The sequence below is a fragment of the Pollicipes pollicipes genome, unplaced genomic scaffold, assembly GCF_011947565.3.
Source record: "Pollicipes pollicipes isolate AB1234 unplaced genomic scaffold, Ppol_2.1 Scaffold_6686;HRSCAF=7923_pilon_pilon_pilon, whole genome shotgun sequence".
Lineage (NCBI taxonomy): Eukaryota > Metazoa > Arthropoda > Thecostraca > Pollicipedomorpha > Pollicipedidae > Pollicipes > Pollicipes pollicipes.
Window position 1 is genome coordinate 23,145,052 of NW_023596921.1, and position 22,501 is coordinate 23,167,552.

Sequence of the window (22,501 nt, forward strand, 5' to 3'; positions counted from 1 at the left end):
AGTTTCCGTAGAACCGAAGGGCGTTTGGCCACAGCAAGTAACACAGTGCGGCAGGCGGCGTGCGCGCAAGAGTGACCATCTTGCAATGATGCTTTCGAATGCCTTTCAGAATTAATTCGCACCGGCCAAAGATTATGCTGGGCGTATCTTTTGATTACTTTGAGGCTGTCCTCTAGACATATTAACAGATACAGCAACACGAAAAAAAGGAAATCCTTTCCTTACTCTTCCAGTTCCACCGCCAGATTCCATCCCGATGCCATGAAGACCAATCTGCGTTGTCATTTGTTGTCGAATTATTGTCTTTTATTGTCACACTGAAAATCGCGTTGACGAAATGTACGCCCAGACTACCTTCTAAATGAATGATTTGATTTGTGGTGATTTGATGTTTTAGGACGCGTCAATGCATCGGGCCGTTTTTGCGCCCTCTCGAGGACGATTACCTGTAGATGCAATGCCACGCTATAAGTGTGCTGTAGGCTAACATGAGGCGGTATCATCGGTGCACTTACACTGAGAGCTGGGCACAAATAATGTCAAAGCCAATGCATGCTTAACAGGCGAGTATATGTCCGATTTCACACCATGGGTTCCGACCAATTAGCCGATGAAGGGTCGCTGGTGGAAAATATCACCGCCTATCCGCTTCATGGCGCCTTCATCAGACGAGGACATGCTCCGCAGACAACCGGTCCCCACATCTGTCACATTGTAGCACACCCTGACGCGTCTCAAAGAACGAGTGCGTTGCATGTGTATGACCCAACTGAAGCCCTCAAAGGGCGACTTCCTGGAAGCGGCTTCCGCGGTAAGAAGATTCCCAATTACCAAGTTGGGGCTTAATTTCTTTGAAAACGTTGTCATGTTGTTCAGGCATGTTCTGTCATGCATCGCGGACGTACTTGGATATGACCGACTCCAGATCTCGAGCGGATACATGAATTGCCGGCGGCCTTCTCTCACACGCCACAGCTTTCACCGCTGCGTCCGCTTTCTCGTTTCGCAATATCCCTACGTGACTGTGGATCCACATAAATGTGATTCGGCTGGTAGTGTTGCTCGACCGTTCTGGTTTCGCCCAGATTGATTGTGTCAGAGAGGAGTGGTCGCGCAACACCGACGTTGGGTCCAATAATAGAAGTGCACTTAGTGAGTCAGTCAAAATAACTGCATCCCATCCTGAGGGACAAGTAGCGCACTGAAGATCTGCTAAACTTATGAGCATTTCTGATGTAAAAACTGACATGTGCTGCAGGAGGCAGAGACCTAAGATGTGATCACCAAAAACAAATACGCAACCACTTCTTGTCGAGTCTGCGCCCATCTGTAAATATTTGTAATGAGTTTTTGGATTGTGCGATCCGTTCCAACCAACAGCTTAGCAACTATCGCGGGGAAATGCCACTTTTATGATGCTGACAAAGCTCTAAATCATAATTTGGACTTGGACGTCGCCATGGGGCTGGGTTCCAAAGGATGTACGGAGAAATATCGCCCAGCGTAACATTTGCCTCATCCAGCGAGTGCCGGACTTGCAAACACATGGGCCGTGTTGAAGCAAGCCGCTCCCTCAAGAAAGAACGGATTGATGTCGGATAGAAAATGGACACAAAGGCTAAGTGATTCGGAAACTGCGAAAACTTTATGGCATAATTTAGAGCAAGTCGTCATCTTCAAAGAGGCATAGGTGGTTCATTGGCTTCCACCAGCAAGTTTCTTGTTCGGGTCATACGGTTATCTCCAATGGCTATACGAACGCACGCATGGTGGATTGTGTCAAATCTGCATCGTAGATGAAGTAGCACTGTCGTGAGCAAGGCTAGCGCGGTCGATGACTGATCGAACTAAAACTCTGTACAGGTTCAGCAGGGTGTACCTATTGACTCCAAAGATCATGCAACAAATTGCTTTCATGAGGATTATGCACATAAGACACCAAGCCCGCATCATCTTCAGGTGTTGGTTAAACGTAAGCCGAGCATCAAATGTGAGACCCTGAAACAGGTTTCATGACATCCTGAAATAGTGGCAATATAATCCGGGACAACCCCAGGTCTTAACAGTCTCGATTCCGTGAGCAGAAGTGCATGCACCTGGCTTTCGTGGTCAAAAATTTGAAACTGTTATTTAGACTCCACTCAGTTAGCTGAATGAAGCACAACTAAAGCTGCCTGAGTGCCCAACTGATGGTGACTGGCAGACAGCTAGCAATATCATCAGTCATCAGCGCCAACAGGATTGCGCTAAGGACGCTCCCTTAGGGAACACCATCTCCTGTTCGTAGCGATCAAACAGCATGCCACCCACTCGAACGTGGAAATATCGGCGACGTAAAAAGTTTTTAATAAAAAATGTCATGTGACCGCAAAGTCCACACATGTGTACTTTGTTAAGGAGGCTATGACGCCAGGTGGTATCATAAGCCCGCCCATTGTCAAAGAAGATGGCTAACATGTGACGCTTTCTTTAAAAGCATGTCGTATAGATGTATCTAAGATCGATAAGGGGTCAACGATGCATCGGTTCTTTCAAAATTGACATTGCTCCTTGGAAAGAGAGCCGTGAGTTTTAAGGTACCACATGAGGCGACGATTCGCCACTTTTTCTAATGCTTTGCATAGGGTTGAAGTAAGCGAAATAGGACGGTAATGTAGTGGGTCGGAATAACGCTTTCCCGGCTTCCCTATTGGGAATATGGTGGCCTCTCGACATGACTCTGGGGAGTCTTCATGCAACCATGTGTAATCGAAAAGTTCAAGTAAAGCATTCTAAGGACTCCTTTTAGGCGATTTATCATATCATTGTGGACTTAATCCGGGCCAGGGGTCCACACTCTTTGCATTCTTGAGAGCAGTGCGGAGCTCCATGATAGTAAATGGTTGCCTGTACCCATAAATCTCTGAGCCAGGAATTCTAAAATTGCGTCGTTTCACTCTGCTCCTTATAACGAATAAAGCGTGGGTCATCTAATCCATCTCGGTACCCATCTGCAAATGCGAGGCCTACTTTATTAGAAACTTCCTGGATGTTCAATATCGTGATTCCCGCCACTTTCAGCACCGGAACTACAGCAGAAACGCTCCGCTACCACACTGCACTGAGTGGAGTGTGGCGACTTAAACCATTCATTAAACCATCATAAGCCAAACATTAAACCATTAAAACATTAAACCCTCCATGATGGGGCGCTTTACCTCACATATGGTGCGGTTGGCCAATGCTCTGGCGTTTTTAGAAGCGAACAAGTTGTCTGTCGTTACAGAAAACATATAACCTTGAACGTCCGCTCTGCGGAAGAATTGCCTCCTCACAGACCTCCGACCACCAGGGGACACGGATTCTACGCGGGGCAGTTGATGCCGAGGGAATGCAAGACATTGCGGTGCCTCAAAACGCTTGTTTTCAAGAGGCAACAAAGCTCAGGATACCATAATATTCGCACCTTCCCATTGCGGGAATCTGAGATTGGCCCATTCGGCAATCTAAAAAACATACAGCGATGGCCCAGTCAAATATTAGGGGGTCCATCCTAGCATTGGAGGGTCTAGCCTAACCCTGGCATGGGGCAGCTCAACATCACGGGGCGGGTAGCATAAACCCCCAAAGAGATATAAAGTTCTACACCTGAGCACCGCTGTCCCAGCGGGGTCAGGTCGCATCGTGGCTGGTGAAGGTGGAGGGGGTGATGAAGCCTGGGAGTACGCGTCTCCAGCATGGACCGGGCGAGGTCAACGGCCCAACTGGACCGCCGTCGATTCCCCATTTCCCCGTTTGCACCTCAGTCCCGGGCTCTCGATTTGTTGTCCAATAAAGCGTTCATAGTATTTCTTACAGACGCGTCAACATATTCACCCATCCGTTGGCACTCAGTAGTAGACGAGCGAACCGACGCTTCGCTGCCTATGGAGACTGCATCGTCTGACGTCAAGGTTTTTCGCAAGATTTGCGAGCGCGTATGTTCAAAGCGCCGTTACGTGACATTTATCTCTCCCATCGATTGAGATGAATGAAATGAACATTGCCAGACAAACGTAGCTTGGCCACCTTAATTAAATCGTTGACCCAGGGTCAGCATTATGTTTAGTTTGGTTACGTGTTTAGATGCGGAGCACACCTGGTCACTGCGACACCCAACCACTTAGCTTTCTCCGCCTCTGATCCAAGGGCGGAGGATGTAACGCAAGAATGGTGCGACAATGACAATGTGAACGATTAACTATTTACATGCATCAGCAATGCATTTTTTCGAACTTTAAGGCAATATTAAAAAACAAAATTTTGTTTAAACGTCCTTCAAAAATATTGTATTCGATATAATTATGGATATTTAGCGTACAAGTCGGCCATATAGTACTTTAATGTTCTATAGGGTAAGCAAGATAGGAAGTACTTTCCGATCGAAAATGACCAGCACTATTGGATTCTGCACGAGGCGGCTCTGAAATATTTCCCAATAGATCTGCAGGGTGGAGTGTGGAGAACGTTGAGGGAGCGGATGGCAGGAAAATTGGGTAGAGTTTAAGTCAGTTGCTGCCGTAGCAGTGAATCGAGTCTTTCTGTCATCTGTTGACGCACTCAAAGGTAGGTCGTGGTGCGAGCGGTACAAAAATACCATAAGGTACGTTTACGGCGCGTCATGGTCTATGCGAATTTGCGATTTTGTTCACGTTCATCCATGGAGGTGGTCTGGCAGAATCACAGGACAGCAGTGTTTCGCAATCCTCGCTCAATTGTAGGTTTTTTGGTTCCATATGCATGCACTGTGTTACATAATCTGGGTTTATTGAACATCTGGAATCGGTAGCACATATGGAGCATAATCCAGACATAATGTGACTAAGTGTGGAATGTGGTCTGTATTGTTATGGCTAGAAATGTTAAGAATGGTTCTGCAATACCTGCAGTTTGCCATACGTTTTAGAGGCAGTAAACAGTGCTTAAGTGGGATTTTTAATTGTGCACATTGGGTTGTGGGGAATTTCAACTCACCTTTATTGGTACACTTTGTGTGTACAAATTGGCTTGCATTAACCAGATATGTTAAGTGTCCAAATGCTTGTGTACAATGACAAGCTAATCAGGTGCATCCAAGGGGTTTTTTTGCCATTGATCCACAGCCTGTTTGGAAGCCTATTGTGCAGACAATATGTCAGCAATCATCAGAACAATTCTTACATCCATCCTTCTGCCCATCCATGGGGGTATACATTGCTACCACATGTTAAAAAGGAGGGTTTTATATCAATCATTGTTTTTAAAGCAGAACATATCATAGTTAATCATAAAACAGGTCATCTAAACTCTTACCCTGGAACTTAACTATGATAGCAAACATCTGAGTGCCGCAAAACGCAGCAACTGCGATCCTGATGCCATTGCTATGCGTGATCACAACATTACTGCGCATCAAGAACCATAAAAATGTATGGGACCAAGGTAACAAGAATCCAATAAAATATGTTTCTTGCATATCCAAGCAGTCTTCCATACTGTTTGTAGATTGGTCAACATGGTGGGCAACTATGACATCCTTGGGTTGGGAATGAAAAGCAAAATGAGAATATGGCTGCTAAACAAAACTTCTTAATATGTTGCATATATATGGCATGGAATGTGGATGCCAATGGGACACTGGGTTGAAGGGGATAGGGTGGGGAGGTAAGGTTAGGCTAGGCTAGGCTAGGCTGGGCTGGGCTGGGCTGGGCTGGGCTGGGCTGGGCTGGGCTGGGCTGGGCTGGGCTGGGCTGGGCTGGGCTGGGCTGGGCTGGGCTGGGCTGGGCTGGGCTGGGCTGGGCTGGGCTGGGCTGGGCTGGGCTGGGCTGGGCTGGGCTGGGCTGGGCTGGGCTGGGCTGGGCTGGGCTGGGCTGGGCTGGGCTGGGCTGGGCTGGGCTGGGCTGGGCTGGGCTGGGCTGGGCTGGGCTGGGCTGGGCTGGGCTGGGCTGGGCTGGGCTGGGCTGGGCTGCTGGCTGGCTGGCTGGGCTGGGCTGGGCTGGGCTGGGCTGGGCTGGGCTGGGCTGGGCTGGGCTGGGCTGGGCTGGGTTAGGTTTAGGTTAGGTTTAGGTTAGGTTTAGGTTAGGTTTAGGTTAGGTTTAGGTTAGGTTTAGGTTAGGTTTAGGTTAGGTTTAGGTTAGGTTTAGGTTAGGTTTAGGTTAGGTTTAGGTTAGGTTAGGTTAGGTGAATTTAGGCTAATTTAGAGCTCGGGAGCTTGCTATCGTAGTTATTAAAATTTGAAGGTAGGAGCATGAATCTACCTGTTTTATGATTATTTATGAGATATTCAGCCTTAAACACAACAAATGATGCACAATAATTTTTTCTCATATCAGGTACCAATGTATACCTATACCTACCCATCCAGAACACATTTGCTTGCATGAAGTTTGAAATGCTCGCAAGCATTCACTGCACTTAGTGCTCAGTGCAATAAGCTGGCAGCCAATGATGGACAATAACTGAGAGGAATGGCTTTGGCTTTAAGAACACAGGGATCAGATTGCAATGTCCATAACAGATGTCAAAATCACAGATAGTTTCCAGGCCAATGACAAACCTCACATAAGTTTTAAAATTTGGTGGAGATGGAATCTTTTCCATGTCATGCCTAGCATGGCATAGAAAACCATGACCATTTACAACATGCAGTCTAGCTATGAGGAAACTAGGGGATAAGCTTGGGGTGACCTGCCAAGTGTAAAAAGAAAAATGTCTAGATGATTATCACAAGGATAATTATTTGCTTAATAATTTAACTACAGCTTCCTGGAATGCAGTGCAGACATGTAGTTCACACTTGTGTGATATATTGACATGGCCTCTAGCTGACTGTATAATGCCAGTGAAGTCCATTTTGAGAGTGTCTGAGAGAAACTTCAAAACATCATGAGAATATTTGAGTCCAATGTAGCAACATGGCCAACATGTCCAGTTGTTAAGAAAGATTGAATCCCTTCATTATTTTCATGTCATTGGTGTCATGTCATTAGTGTAAAAAATGGCCAAGTGAACTAAACTCAACTTGAGTTGTGGGAACTAGGGAGCTGGCTTCTTTGTGGCAGATGCCAGTTGATTGTGTAAGGTGATGCCTTTGGGTAATTTTGACAGTGAGGGCATTACTGTAAGATGAAAGACTAGGAGTTAGACCATATTGAGAAGAAAATGGACTTAGGGTCATCATTTCCAGGGATGTAAAGGATGAAAAGCAATATGGGACTGTAGGAGCAAGGTGCTTAGAATGCTGGGACTTATTTTATATGATGTTCATTACCAGAGTGGAAATGCTGTCCAAAAGTTGTTTGTAGCTTATGCCAGACCACACTTCAGATATTGTTTACAGGCTTGATCACCATGTTCCCAAAAAGGTTAGATAGGCTGGAAGGAATACAGCAAAAAGCTACTAAAATGATGAATGGGAGTTGTGACCTGCAATGTAAGGATGGGCTTGGGGCCTTGGGCCTGTACCCACTGAAACATCATTCATTTATTCACTGACCGAGAGGGGATCTGTTAGGAGGTATTCAGGATTATGAAAACATAGACAAGGAGATTATATGGAACACTGGAGATCTATATGGAACACTGGAAATAAGGCTGAGACTAAGAGAAGCACAACTTCACTTAGTAAAAGGTAGGAGTAGAAATTTGGGGAGGCAGACATTATTTAGTCAAAAAGTAGGGAATCATAACAAGGGACTGTGAAGCAGAGTTGTAGGAGGTCAATCTCTAGAAACACTTGAAAGTCTTTCAGACAGGCTCTATGGGTCTAAGGATCTTATTTAATGCTAAATTCAGGCAGGTCAGGCAGTAAGACCAGTTTTGATGATGTGTGTGAAACCTCAGGTGGGCCAACATGGCTTTAAATAGGGTGGCATTTTATACTGCTGAATCTAAGTTCTGACACCTGCGTTCAATACCTGAATGGTTGAAACTGGTAAACACTGGCAGTAACCTGGCCATATACAGAGAAGCCATGTTTTGTAGCATCATATGTTTAGGCATATCTAGAAACAATTTTCCCTGCTCAGTGGTCACTGTACTGCAAAAACACACTTAATGCCAACATTTCCAGTGCAGAAGCAACACCTCAACACAGATTTGAGAGCATGATCATTAGATCAAATCACACAGAGCCTGGTGCATAGGTGCTGGAAGCTCAAGTTCATAGAAAGCCAATGTTTCAGGGAATTATTAGCTGGTTTTAATTTCAGTTAAAAATACTCTGAAATCATTGCAAAGTACTAAAACAGTCAGCACAATGTGGTCAGGCCTGTATTGGATGAAGATGGGGTTCAGGACACCAAACGAAACTCAGGTATCCAGTGCAGGGGATGATTTTATGTGAAATGGTCTACATGATCAACTATGATTGCTTTGGCACAGTGATACTACAACATGATAAAAATATGTAACACATGCCTTACTGGTGATACTGAAATTAGCATCTGAACTTGTGTCTTAGTGGTTCAGATGTTGGTTACAGCAGTGGCCATTTGCACAGTTAACAGCAGCTATAGTTACAACAGTTATTTTTGGCAGTTACAGGTCAATCTGTGAAGAAAAAAAATGTTACCCCGAGCATTCCAGCATAGTAGTGACATTCCACCAACAATTTCATTGCCACACCATAGGTGCCAACAATATAGATCAGTGTCTTCAAATTTTGGTACAGTCACGACCAATTTCAACCCATAATTTCTGGCCAATATGCTCCAGAATTTTGTAAAAATGACCTGAAAAGTCAGCACAATTTGGCCTTGGCTCAGGTGGTCTCAAAGCACATTCTGCTGCTAAGGAGGCTTGTCATACAAATAGTTTGGTATATAGTAAATGTGGTCATGCTGGTTGAACTAAGTAGGGTGGCTGGCATCCCAAGGTGAGGGACTAAAAGAGCACAAGCTCAGGCAGGGGACAAAGCCAGGCTTTGTAAAGTTGGTAATTTCTTCCATTGTATGAGGTATGTCTTAGGTATGACACATTTCCCAAAGCTTCAAATGTTTGGCCTTGGTTTTGACCTTGGTGCATAATTCCTAGCTTTGGTTTCAGCTTCCAACCAGTTTTGAATAATGGTGCAGGCTTTGGCTCCATGTGAACTTGAACTGCTGACATAAACTTTGTGATCATTATTTTATCTCTGCAGTCGCAGCATTGCTTTGCAGCAGTTCTGCCCTTCCCACCACCCCCAATATACAACACTGCTCTTTAAGACTGACACTCGCACAGCTAAGTGCCCAAACCATGTTGTCAAAACTGCACTCATCACATGGTGACACCTGAAGAACTGCCCATCCGACATGCTGTGCGTTTTAGCACAAAACAAGGAATGCAGGTTGTTAAATACATTTTCTAAAATTCCAACACACATCAATCATTTTTCGAAATTCCTTTTTCTCATCTCATGCAGATTTAGCAGAAGCAAAAATAGTTAATGTTTTGTCAAACATAGCATATGAATTCGATTGTTGCTTGTTGTTTACTAAGGTTTAAGTTCATTGGCTTTGGGTTGGCTTATTTTTTTTACAAGAAGTCCACTAGCTCTAGCTTTGTATGTAAAGTTCCAAGCTTAGAAGCCACCAGTCTTGATTTGGCTATACATCATTGCTTTGAACTTCCTTGAAAACCAGACATCTGGCTTCATTTTGATGCCTCCTAATGCAACTTGCGTTTGCATTGCTGTTGTTTTGATGTCTGGTTCAAACTGTATTTTTGTGCTTGCTTTGCCACAGGGTTGACATTGATGTATTGCCCACCAGAAAACAGGATTCCAATATGATATTAGTGCCTCTCAATGTAAGGGGTGTAGTACAAGTTGATGCTGCTTCTGTAAAATGGATAATCTTTCTCAGAAACTGGACTTAGGAGGATTACAGTGATTGGTATCTGTTTTGTCATGTGCATCCACTGAAGGACAGCACCTCATAGATCGCCCAGATAGTGACAGATTTTGCAGGCTTTGACATCCTTACATAGCCTATTGTTATCTCACTAATGTTTAAAACTCCACCTTATCCTTCTGTAATCTTTCATCCCTTGCTGGCATGCATATTGATGGCCTCCCAATCTCTCTGTATCAGTACCTGTCAGTGTGTAAAATCCTACCCTACCCTCAAATCATGGCTTGTGGGCAGGTGAACAGTGCTGTAGCTGTTCCCTGTCAATAAAGGTTTTTGCACCCAGGGAGTCCATTTTAATTACTTATCTTCAATATGTGTAACTGCCATTATGGCATCATAGCTTTTATGATATTTTTGTCTGTAATCTGATTAATTAGATGATTGCAAAACAAACATCCATCAGTCTTGAGCATTATCTTACATCATGGATTAGAAGACCAGCATAGCACAACGCACAATTTCTTTAGAGGCACTAGTTGGTTTTGGAATGTTTCTAGGCCTGACTTTGTAGTTATATGTAGTTATATCATGTTTTGACTCCAGTCAAAAGCATTTTGTAAGACCAGGTACCCCCAAAATTCAGAAGAAGGCTCTTGGCATGGCTCAATGTTGAAAGAATGAACACTACCCCAAATATCGGCAGACAAGCGCTTGTAACACAAAATCACTAATCGGCAATCAGCGTGTTTGCTCAGCATTAGGGGATGTCGATCGTCAGGGGTCGTGTCGTGTAGGGCAAACAAATGCGCTTTTCACACAGGTGAACCTGTATAACCAAGTGCTGACCTTGACAAGTGCAAAATGTACTCCAAACAGGCTACTAATTGCGTAAAAACGTTCGATGTGTAGTACTTAACATGTTCGTGATGGTGCCTAGTAGTCATGGTAGCCATTTTCTTGGCGCCGAACCCAGTGGTTCTTTTCCTCACCTGGTGTTGTCATTTCAGGTACCTGACGTTCACAATGATCGTGGACAAGCCAGAAATACTGAAACAATGGATGACGGAGACGATGGAACCGCTGTAAGTTAAGCGCACGGCACATGTAGCTTAAGAAGGCGCGTCGTCTTATGAACGATACCCGAACACCAAGGGTCCGCGTCTGGCAGAACAGTTGAAGCAGTTATCAAACAGTGTTCCTTGCCACATTTAACAATATGTAGATATTTGGTAAGTGTCAGCGTCAAGAGGTGGTTAGGAACAGTTCTATTTTCACCGAGAGGCTCATGACGGTACTTCTTGTTCCCAAGCAGAGTCTTGTAAGTCTGTCCATCGGCCTCCCGTTGACGGCCACGGGTAGTGTTCGTGGGGCTTCCGCTCCGCCAGTGTGTGTCGGTCTGTCGCCGCGACAGAGCTGGCCCACCTTGAGCTGCACTGACCCGAGCCTCCGCCGCCAGCTGTGATGCCGAGCCGGGCAAGCTCGCCAAGTACGTGCTAGCGCTCATCAAGAAGGACATGCCGCCGGAGCAGCTGCGCGAGAGCATGAAAAACAACTTGGACATCTTCCTGCATGACCAGGCGGCGCCATTCGTGGACCAGCTGTTCGCGACGCTCGAGTCCAAGTCGTACATGCCACAGGCGTCGCCCGACTCCACCACGCAGCCGGCGGCCGCGCAGCCGCCGGCGGCGGCGGCGGCACCGGGGCCGGAGCCGGCGCGGCGGCGCGTGGAGCCGGAGCCGGCCGGCCGCGGCCGCGGCGACCGGCGGCCCAGCTCACGGCCCCGCGACCGCGACGACCGGCCCGAGCGGCCCGAGCGCAAGCGCTCGTGGGAGGAGAGGCGCCGCCGCTCGCCGCCCCGCGACAGACGGTCAGTGTCGAGCGGCGATGCTCTGGCGGGTTGCCACCGCGGCCGCGTGCCCAGACGCGCCGAGCGCCGGCTGTGCTAGTTCCGCTGTGGGAGCGGCAGTATATTGGCAGTGGCTGGCTGGTCCGTTTCAGTGTTGTGACTTTGTTCCGTGCTGTGGCAGCTGTGATGTGTTGCGAACACGCTGCGCGGCGCGGCACGTGTAACCGGCCTGCCGTCGTCGCCAGGTTACGTCGCTCCCGCTCGCCCCCGCCCCTGCGCGTCCGGACCAAGTCCCGGTCGCCGCCTCGTACAAAGTCCAAGTCGCCGGCCAAGAGCAAGCCGACGCGGACCTCTCGCAGCCGCAGCCCGCGCTCGCCCCGCTACAACCGCAGCAAGTCACCCAGTGAGTCACGGCCCGCTCCGTAACGGCGCCGGCGGCCGGCCTCGCGGCAGCGCATGCTAATGGTCCGGCGCCATGCGCCAGTGTTTGTCTGGTTCGGTGCGGTCTGCAGGCCAGGTGCTGTGGTGGCCCTGCAGGGGGGGGGGGGGGGGGGGGCACGCATGACCGGGGGTGGTGTGCGGCTTGTCCTGCGCCAGGCGCAGGAGTGTAGTGTGTATTGCGGAGATCATGGATCCCTGGTGGCATGTGCGTCCCACGTGTCGTCGCCGTCGCCTGGCCGAAGCCGGCCCGCTGGGATGTACGGCGACTGTGACGGTGTGGGCGCCGGTGACCGGTGCGCCCGTGCCGCCTGTTGCAGTCAAGTTCGACCGGTCCCCGCCGGCGCCTCCCGAGCCGGAGAAGCCGCGCGAGCCGGCCGGCCCGCCCGACCTGCGCCAGAAGCTGAACGCCGCCGTCAAGCAGCGTTGTCGCGACTACGACGGTACGTCAGACTCAGGGGGCGGGCGGCGCCTGTTCTCCTGTAGTCGGTGTCCTTTTGATCTGTAGGCACTTGTGTAATGCCCGTTGCGAGAAGCCAGCATGAATTATCTCTTACAGTAATAATTGCATTGCGGTCATTCCTTGCCACGTACATATTATGGCATGTGTCAGTTGATCCGCGTAGGTGGGTTGCACCAGTGGCGTGCTGCGTTTTCTCTTTGGTTGACGTCCCGCTAGCGTTGCTTAACGCACAGCCGTGACGTACTGGCCCCGGGGCCTACGGCGTCACGTGCGGCTGCTCTGACCGGGCCGTGCCGCCCCGTGTTGCAGAGAAGGGCTTCTGCATGCGCGGCGACCAGTGTCCGTTCGACCACGGCGCTGATCCGGTGATCTTGAAGGACGTGTCGCTGCCGGAGGTGCTGAAGTACAGTCAGCCGCCGCCGGCCGGCGTGCCGGCGCCGGTGGCGGCGCCCTCGGCCGTGCCGGCGCCCCCGCCCTTCAACCCGCTGGTGCAGCCGCCGCTGCCGCGGCCGCCCATTGTCGGTTAGTAGCGCCGTCGCTCGGTGGGGTGTGGTGCGCGCCGCGGGGGGCTGGACCGCGGGTTTGAGGTGTCGTGGCGAACAACGCGATGTGGTTTGTGGCGTTCACAGCGGTCGCAAGGTTTCTCCTGTAGTCAGTTCTGAATGTGCTGTTTCCGTGTTTGTGTGGTAGTTGAGCGATTGTTGGCTGCTGGTAGTGGAATTCGTTTGACGGCGGCTGCTACACTCGGCCGGGTGGTGCCCCCAGGGCGGTATCGCGGACGCTGCGCCGTCCCCTAGAGCGGCACCTCTGACCCGGCCCTCGCCCGCAGAGCCGGTGTTGTCCCCTAGAGCGGCACCTCTGACCCGGTTCTCGCCCGCAGAGCCGGTGTTGTCCCCTAGAGCGGCACCTCTGACCCGGCCCTCGCCCGCAGAGCCGGTGTTGTCCCCTAGAGCGGCACCTCTGACCCGGCCCTCGCCCGCAGAGCTGGTGCTGTCCCCTAGAGCGGCACCTCTGACCCGGCCCTCGCCCGCAGAGCCGGTGTTGTCCCCCAGAGCGGCACCTCTGACCCGGTCCTCGCCCGCAGAGCCATACAACCCGGACGCGCCGAGCCTGACGGTGGCGGCGCCGGCGCCGGCGCCCGTCTGGGTGCCGATGCCCAACTACTCGCGGCCGCCGCCGCCGCACCCGCGGCCCTTCTTCGCCGCGGCGGCGACGGCGCCGACGCGCGAGCTGCTCAGCGTGCCGGTGAACGGGCCGCTGGCGGCGCCGGGCGGGCTCGGGCCGCGGCCCCGCCACCCCTACCAGTCGACCGACCGGTGGGCGGGCCGCGACCAGGTGAGTCGGCCCGCGGGCCAACGCCGGTCAGACGGCACGGGGGTGGGACTGAGGGGAGACGTGTGCAGGCGGGGCCGATTGTAACGGAGCTCATACGGTGCTGGTGGCGTACGGCCCGGGAGCGCGATGCATGCGGGTGTTGAGCTGCGTATCGTCCAATGTTGGATGCTGCCGTGCTCTGGTGACAGCGTCTGCATCACGTCTGTGGTACGGCTGTATGGCAGGCATGGCCTGACGCGACTACGACCACTTAGCTGAGGTGGTTGTGGATTCGGGTGTGTCCTTCCGTCCCGCCGCGCCCTGTTGGCCTGGATATGTGGCCTGACCTGGCCTGGTCTGACCTGACCTGACCTGACCTGGCCTGGCCTGACCTGACCTGACTTGACCTGTCATGACCTGCCCCGCCTAACTCCAGAACGAGCCGCCGAGGAAGCGGGGCCACTTCGACATGGGCCGGCTGGGCGGCGGCGGTCGGCCCCGCTTCGACCCGACCAACAGCAGCCTGGAGCTGCGCAAGGTGCCCGCCGGACTAAACCAGATCATCCACCTCAACAACCACTTCGCCAAGTTCGGCAAGATCACCAACATCCAGGTGAGCGCAGCGGTGCGGCCGGGCAGCCGGGACCGCGTCGTCCAGGTTGGGAGCCGCATGTGCGCCCTTCGTGCCGTGGCCGGCTCGGCATTGGCTCAACTCATGTGAGCTCCACGCGGACTTGCGCTGGAGGCTGCTCTTGGGTAATCGATTGCGACTCCGACCGGCGACTGTGCAATCGGTTTGGACTCAAACTGCGGGTAGTAGCTTAATACCGGCTGCGATTGGGCTCTTGCTCCAACTCAGGGGATATTGCTCAATTCCGGAATCGATTTCGGTGTCCAACGCTCCCTCGGTAACCACTAATGGGCTGCACCGCTGGCAACAGTTGATACATTGCTGGCTAATAACAAGACAGGCTGAGCTGCATTTTCGACACATGTAAGAGCTATTAGAATAACAATAGCCCTTGTCGCGTACGTTTTTAGTTGTCGGCCTGTCACCAGTACAGTAAGGCCCTTATTCCAACGATCAAGTTTGACAGGAAGTGATTTCACCCTGACTCTACGAGAGCTGCTGGTTTCGGAGTTGAATGCCGGCGCCACCCGGAATCGCTCACAGGCCGGATGACGCGGTGTTCGCGCATGACACGCACTGCACGGGGTGGATCTGAACGGCCTCCGAAGTGTCCAGGGTGCCTGCTGTCCCCCGATCTGGGAGGCGGGACGGCGCCGACCGTCCGACGTCCGACGTCTGGCGTCGGCCCCGCTGACGGCGGCCGCTCTGTCCTCCGCAGGTGTCGTTCAACGGCGACCCGGAGGCAGCTCTGGTCACCTTCAGCAACCCGGCCGAGGCCAAGGCGGCCTACAAGTGCACCGAGGCCGTGCTCAACAACCGCTTCATCAAGGTGTTCTGGCACAACAAGGAGCGCGAGGAGGCCCAGCCGGCCGGCGAGGTGAGGGCTCGACTCGGCGGCTGACCCGGCGTCTGGCTGGCGCGCTAGTGTGGACCGCTCCCCGACCCAACGATGGGGCCGTGTTGCCCACTAACATGCCGCTGGGGCGTGCTGCGGCGAGTGCGGCGTCTGGGGGAGGAGGTGGACGCAGGAGTCGAAGGGCCGGCGGTGGATGAATGTGGCTGTGCTGTTCACGGTACTTCTGAAGCGTGGACAGGCTTTGGTGGGCGTTTCCGCCGTGCTGTTGTGTGTTGTCCGGCGTGTTGTGCGTTGGCGGGCGTGTTGTGTGCTGACAGGCGTGTTGTGCTGTGGTTGGCATGTTGTACTGTGGCAGGCGTGTTGTGCGTATTTGGCATTGGTGGGTAGCGAAGCGCCGGCCTCTGCTGGGGATCTGGAGAGTGCTTACAAAGACACGGCGTACCGTAGTTGCCTGTCAGTGTGACGTCAACAGATGAGCGAAGTAGAAGGTGAAATATGTGCGTGCAGATGTGCGCGTGAGCTTAAGTTACGGCACAACGCAGTGGTCAGCCGAGCGGCAGACGAGCGCTCCAGTCTGCCGTGCTGTGTCGCAGCGGTGCCGTCCGGTCAGCCTGGACCGCGGTGGGGGTTGGGGGGGGGGGGACGGGAGGGTGGGGGCAGCGGACGAGCAGGCGGGGGAGGGGGCGGAAGCGGAACCGGGCGGAGCTGCGGCCGCCTGACCTGAGGCGGCGCTCTGGGCTGTCGCAGGCGCTGAACGGGGCGGCGGTCCGGGCGCCGGCGCGCGCGCGGCTGGGCACGGCCGGCGGCGGCCCGGCGCCTCCGCTGCCCACCACCGAGCGGGTAATGCCCTGGCCGCTGGAGACGCGCCCGAGCCTGCCTGGCCGCGGCCGCGCTCTGCTCGGCAGGCCGGCCACGCTCTAGTGCTCAGGCGGGGGAGAGGCGAAACAACCGGGCGTAGCTAGTGCATGTCGTCCGCGGCTTTGCCTGCGTTCCGGAACCCTTTCCCTGCATGTCTGCTGACTTGGTGTGACGTGTGTCCCATTCTCTTACACACTTATTTCGTTGATTTCTCCGCATTTCTTCACACATTGTGTATTTGTTTTCAGAGGATTTATTAGTGTCACTAATCCTTTGGCATTGGTCTCCGTTGATTGCCAGTCTACATTTCGTTGGCTTTAGTTTCGGACGCATGGCTGCAATGCGTTGGGCGCGTGGTCATGTGTCAGCTGTTGGGCTAGGACTTCTTGAGTCGGGTCATGACTAGCGCTCGTCTCCGGTACCGGCCTTACGAGGACTTGTTTGGGATCTGAGAAAATCTGTTGGTTTTGCCGCATGCCGGATGTGGAAGTCATCTGTGAGTTTGTTCCTCTGTTGGCTAAGATGGTCATCGTAAGAGTTCCCTTCAAAGCATGGTCAGTGTTATAATAAGTAGCCAGCTGAATTAGTGAGGGACATATGTTCTTGGTTCCGTACGCCCTGAGCTAAATCGTGCCGGAATTTCGGAGGCTGCTCTCAATGGATTCAAAAGCTAATCATGAGTCTGGTTTGCCCTGGCAAAGATGTTCAAAAATAATCTTGGTTTCACGGCAGTAGCTCAAAATGGTGACGTTTGTCTTGAAGTTCAGATCCTTCCAATTGACCATATGGTGTCTGAGCTCTCCTGGCTTCTGACGAACATGTGGGAACGCACCTGGATCTGGGCGATCCGTGGTGACCCGAGGGCATCTGTAAGCCGGGCTCCCAGGGGCGGCAGACAGCGGAGCAGAGTACTGCGTGGGCGCACGCTTGGCGGGCAGATGCCGTCGCCGCGCGCCGGCGGTGTTCGCCGGTGACCGTGTTTCGATGTACTGCCGCCAGGTGGTGATGTCCGGCGGTCAGCTGATGCGCACAGTCACCAACCCTGAGGTGCTGAAGCAGCAGGCCGAGCAGCAGGCGGCCGCCAAACAGCAGGGCATCGAGGCCATCAAGCACAGCCAGCAGATGTTAGCCGCCAAGGTGACGCTGCAGGCCAAGCAGAAGGAGAAGCAGAAGGTGAGCTGGCCGACCGTCCCACGCGGTACGGGACCATGGGGAGGAAGGGGGGAAGGAGAGAGGCTGCGCTGCTGAGGCGCAGCCGACTTGCTCAGTACGAATGGTCGAAGGCGTGAAAACTGCTGGCGGTCAGTTCTGGCGCTTCCCATGGACGTGCGGATGATGCTGGAAAGTGTCATGTCTGCCTATCGCCGTCCGCCGACCCGGCGCTGACCCCGTATGACCTTCGTGACGCAGGAGGCGCTGAAGCTGGCGGCCGACCTCAAGAAGCGCAACTCTGACCTGCTGGAGAAGCAGCTGAGCCAGCAGAAGGCGCTGCTGGTGCGCCTGGAGAGCAAGACGCTGAAGCCGGAGGAGCGGAGCACGCTCATCACCACCGTCAAGTCGCTGCAGGAGGCGATCGTGCAGACGCGCGCCGTCATCTTCGCCTCCATGGAGCGGGAGCCGAGCGCGCGTGGCAAGGATGCGGTACGTCCCCGCCGAAACACCGACTATGCTCCTCCCGCAAGCGCCGCGCCACTTTCACTTTTCCTGACGTAGAGTGCTGCGGCAGGCACCACTGCGGCACCACGCCAGTGCTAAGCGGTGCGCTAGCCTGCAAACTGTGCTCACTGTGCCAGCTGTGCTAACAAACGCCATCGGAGCAATGGTGTGCGTTTGTCGGCTTTGGTAAAAGCAGCAGCGGCTTATGCACGCTGCCGGCCGCGTGGTGTGTTCAGCTGTCCCGCTCTGGCCGCCGGCCGCTGCTCCCGCCACGCGCGCTGACCGCGGCCGCCCGTCGCCGCCTCCGCAGGCCGAGCGGGAGGTGCTGGACGCCGAGATGGACCTGTACCAGAAGCAGCAGGCCGGTGTGGACACGAGCGAGCTGCAGCAGCGCGTCATCGAGATGCGCCAACAGCTGATCGCGTCGCGCGGCCGCGGCCGCGGCCGGGGCCGGGCCCCGCCGACGCGCGGCAGGTCAGTAGACGGCGGCACTGTGAGCGGCCGCGCGGCCGTGTCCGGGCACGCGGCGCGCCGTTGGGAGCGTTGACGGGGCTGGTGTCGCCGCTGTGATACTGGCCAAGTGCGGGCATCTCCCCCGCAATACCTGTTTGTGGTGTAGACCACGTGTCCATTGTAAAACAGTTCCCGGCGTGTTGAGGTCAATGTGTCCATTGTGGATTCGTTTAGTCTTTAAAACCCGATGACCCTCATAAATATATGCACCCTGTCGCTGTTCCTGTACCTCTGGTGTTGCTCGTGCGTCCATTATCCTCTCTTGGTTCGTTGAACCTCGAATCTTCCTTGGTTGTCGGTGAAACGGAGAACCCCAGTTATTATTATTGTCATCACACCCTGAGCTTACCTATGAGACCAGTTCGAGTATTCTGATCGTAGCCCGTGGTCTTTGCACGTGCCATCCGGGTCCCTCCGGGCCGTGATCACTCCAAGCCGGCGGCCTCCGCTAGGTTGGTATTTGGTAGCGCTCGTTTGCTGGCCGACGCCAGTGGCCGGTGTAACGGTGACCTTCTGCGTCGGCCTTCGGGCGTTGTGTGTCGGCCTGTCCGTATCGCTGGGCTTCAGCGGACGTCGCGCTCCCGCCCTGCACGTTCGCGTGCGGGAGGGCGTGCTTGCGTGGGTGGGGTGCCGCCCGCCGTCTGACGCTCGCCCGCCTCCGCGCAGGGGTCGCGGCCGCGGCGGACCGGGCTTCGCGGTCGGCCACCCGCGCCCCACCACCGTCGACCGGCGGCCCACCAAGTTGACCGTGTCCGGCTACCAGCCGGACGAGAAGACGGCGCTGCTCGCTCACCTGGCGGTGAGTGGACGCCACGCTGCCGCCGGCTCAGGTGGCTCCGCCCAGCCGACCACGACACGGCCGGCTTGGCTGTGTGCGTGTGTGCGTGGAGGTGCCGCTCGCGACTGGCCACCGGAGAATGAAAACGTTGCCGGTCTTTCCGGATGTCGCCACGGCCCCCGCCCCGGCTTTTCCTGTCCGTCCCGTCCCTCTTACACACACGCACGCACGCACGCACGCACGCACGCACGCACGCACGCACGCACGCACGCACGCACGCACGCACGCACGCACGCACACACACACACACACACACACACACACACACACACACACACACACACACACACACACACACACACACACACACACACGCACGCACACACGCACGCACGCACGCACGCACGCACGCACGCACAATCGTTAAACACTCCTGGTTTGGCGTCCCTGGCCAGCTTGTTAATTCTTGTTTTACGACGTTATGTTGAGCTGGGGTCCAGCAAATCCCTGTTGTGTTCTGTACTGTGTGGGCGTCGCAGCGACGGCGGTGTGCCCGTGCATTGACGAGCGTCAGCCGGCGCTCGGACGCCACCCGTCCCGCGGTCTCCCGGGCGGCGCCGCGCGTCTCAAACGCTCCGCTCCTCGGCAGCAATTCGGCGAGATCGTCGACTACAAGCAGGACGCGGCCACGCCGTCGGTGGTGGTGACGTTCCGCGCGCGCCAGGGGGCGGAGGCGGCGCTCAGCCGCGGCCGTCAGTTCAACGACCGGCAGCTGACGGTCGCCTGGTGCGCGCCGCCGCCGGCAGCCGCGCCCGCCACCCCGGCCGCCGCGCCCACCGCCGCCGCCGCTGCCGCCGCCGACACCGCCGACGCCGCCGACGCCGCAGACACCGCCGCTGCGATCAAGGTGGGCACTCCGTCGCGCTGGCCTGTGGCTGCGTGGGAGCGCTGGCAAAAGTGTGTGGACATTAGTTGTTTGGACAAACTTTGGGAGTTCTTCATACAGCCAAATACGCTAATGGCAGCAGCAAACTGTATACAGGATTGATTTGTCGCTGCAGGGCCGTGCAGTCGATGCGCTCTAAAGTCCAGATGACCAACCAACCTCACCAGCAGTTAAGGTCACTCAGTTATTGAAATGGACGTCATGTGTATCAAGCGGCCGGCGAGCCGGACAGCCAAAATAATCTCTCAAGGACGATGGTCCGTGCGGGCTCGTGGCGCGAGTGCTGTCGCCGATCCGCCGCGTCGTTTTGGGAGGCACCCACGGGTCGATGGGGGTGACAGCAGCGTGCGGTGACGCCGCGGTGTTATGTCGGGGCGAACGTGCCAGCCGTCCCCGTGCACACTGCAGGATCACCCCCTAAAGCCCTCTGCTGGGCGTGGCTGGAGGAAACAGGGGCGCCTCGCGTCCCACCAGGGACACGTACGGGCTACGCCGCAGCGGCGTTGTCTCGCCGGCGTGGCGTGAAGCTGCCAGCTCTGGTCAGAAGACCGAGTCACTGGCCGGGCGGTGCTGGTGCGGACAGGGAAGCGGCGTCTTCAAAAGCGGCTGCTCTCGGATTAGATATACCGTCGATGCTGGCACGTCCGCGGCAGAGGGAAGCGGCGTCTTCAAAAGCGGCTGCTCTCGGATTAGATACACCGTCGATGCTGGCACGACCGGGGCAGAGCTCAGAAGCGTGACATCCTTTGGGAGAAGTTGCTGCTCAAACGAGTGGTTCCTCCGGGATGGTTTGGGACACAGTCGCACATCATTAGAAACGTCCGCACGTGGCCGATGTGAACCCCTTGGTTCGCTGATACGTCAGACCCATTAAACGGATGCCGACGGTGTAACAGTTAATGCGTCTGCGTTAAGCACTGCGCGTCTGGGAAACCAGAGGTACGGTGTTCGATTCCCCGTGGTGCCCGCCCTTCTTGTCAGGGCGAAAGGCAGGCGATGCCATATAGTCCGGCAGCTGAGCGCGTCGCAAAGCCCCGGGCCGTCGACAAGACGCATTAAAAGCCGAGAACGCGGCGATACACAGACCTGTTAGCCACGGAGCTTCTTTCATTTGCCGCTTTTTAAGCTAAAAGTAGCGGGACAGGGCGCCTTCCTCCCCTTCCTAGCGTTGTGGTTCCTCCTTGTAGTGTTGAATGACGCCACGTGCCATTGGCCTGGGTACTCCACTCCTGGCAATTCCGCGCTCTTGTGTGTTTTCCGCAGTGTTTTACGTGAACAAAATACTGGTGTGTAAAATACAAGTTTGTCCCATTGCCGAGTGCCAGGCGTTAGGCGGGCGGCCCCAGTCGGCCGTCGAGCCGCGGCGTCTAAGCGTCAGTGGGCGGTGCCGCTGCCGGGCAGACGCCGGCCGGTGAGGGGCTCGGCCGCGGCTGCCGCGTTCAGTGTGGCCCTGTCCTGGTGCTGTGAGCTGGCTGGGTGCCTCAGTCTGGAGTGTGGCCCTGTGAGACGACCTCGCGTGCTGGGCTGGCGCGCCGCTCAGTCGTGCCGTGTCTTCCCGTCGACAGGCGTCGCCCGACGAGGCCGAGACCGAGCTGCTGGCCGATGACGAGGACGACGAGATGGGCAGCGCCGCTGGCCAGCCGGACGACCTGCTGGCCGCCGACGAGGAGGACGAAGAGGACAACGGGGAGCGCTCCTGGCGCCGATAGCCGGCCCAAGAGCAGCGCGGCGCCGCCTCGGCTGGAGCCGGAGCCGGAGCCGGAGCCGGAGCCGGAGCCGAGCCGGTGCCGGAGCCGGTGTCGCACCAGGACGGAGCCGGCCACTGTCGGCCACCATGGCTCCCTGCGCGTGTATGTGTGTTAGAGTTAGCGTTTGTCTCGAGAGAGCTGTGAGCGCCGGTGCTCCCCGGTCGGCCGGTCTGTCTGGCAGTGTGGCCTGCAGTGTGTACCCGTATAGCTAGCCGTTTCTGGAGGTGCTCGCAGATCGTCGCTACTTTGAATGGATACCAGTTATTGTACCCTCGTTGTGCCGACAAGCGTAGTGCCTCCCGCCCGGCGACTGCAGAGGAGCTCAGGCCTCATGCACGCAAAAAAAAGATTCACGCAGTCCGCCGAAATAAAAGAAAAAAAGCCAAGCTGGCAAAAAAAGAATGAAGTTGGCGGGAGGCACAAAAAAAAACATGTCATTGGTTAGATCACAGGTGGTAACATTCTCGGAATATCCTGTCAGGGAATCCGAAAGAAGGGCGACGTGGCCGGCCGATGCCGACGTTCGACCCTTGTGTGTCTGTGATGCGCATTTGTGAGGTCATAACGTTCCTCGTGGATGCGTGGGCGCTACATGACCGCGCAGTCGGAGCGCCCGAAAGCCCC

General features: G+C 54.7%; 1 protein-coding gene across 1 annotated transcript; it reads left to right on the top strand.

Annotated features, from left to right (window-relative positions):
- Nucleotides 1-4,438: 4,438 nt before the first annotated feature.
- LOC119108085 (RNA-binding protein 26) lies at nucleotides 4,439-21,905 on the top strand. Its single transcript, XM_037231664.1, has 18 exons — nucleotides 4,439-4,584; nucleotides 10,838-10,912; nucleotides 11,287-11,518; nucleotides 11,579-11,697; nucleotides 11,922-12,079; nucleotides 12,435-12,557; nucleotides 12,887-13,099; nucleotides 13,662-13,762; nucleotides 13,883-13,912; nucleotides 14,328-14,504; nucleotides 15,241-15,399; nucleotides 17,236-17,409; nucleotides 17,647-17,877; nucleotides 18,203-18,366; nucleotides 19,072-19,204; nucleotides 19,833-19,961; nucleotides 20,055-20,090; nucleotides 21,695-21,905. Exons 2-18 carry the CDS (start codon nucleotides 10,854-10,856, stop codon nucleotides 21,836-21,838), a joined length of 2,382 nt encoding a protein of 793 aa, XP_037087559.1. The 5' UTR covers nucleotides 4,439-4,584; nucleotides 10,838-10,853; the 3' UTR covers nucleotides 21,839-21,905.
- The last annotated feature ends 596 nt before the right edge of the window (nucleotides 21,906-22,501 follow it).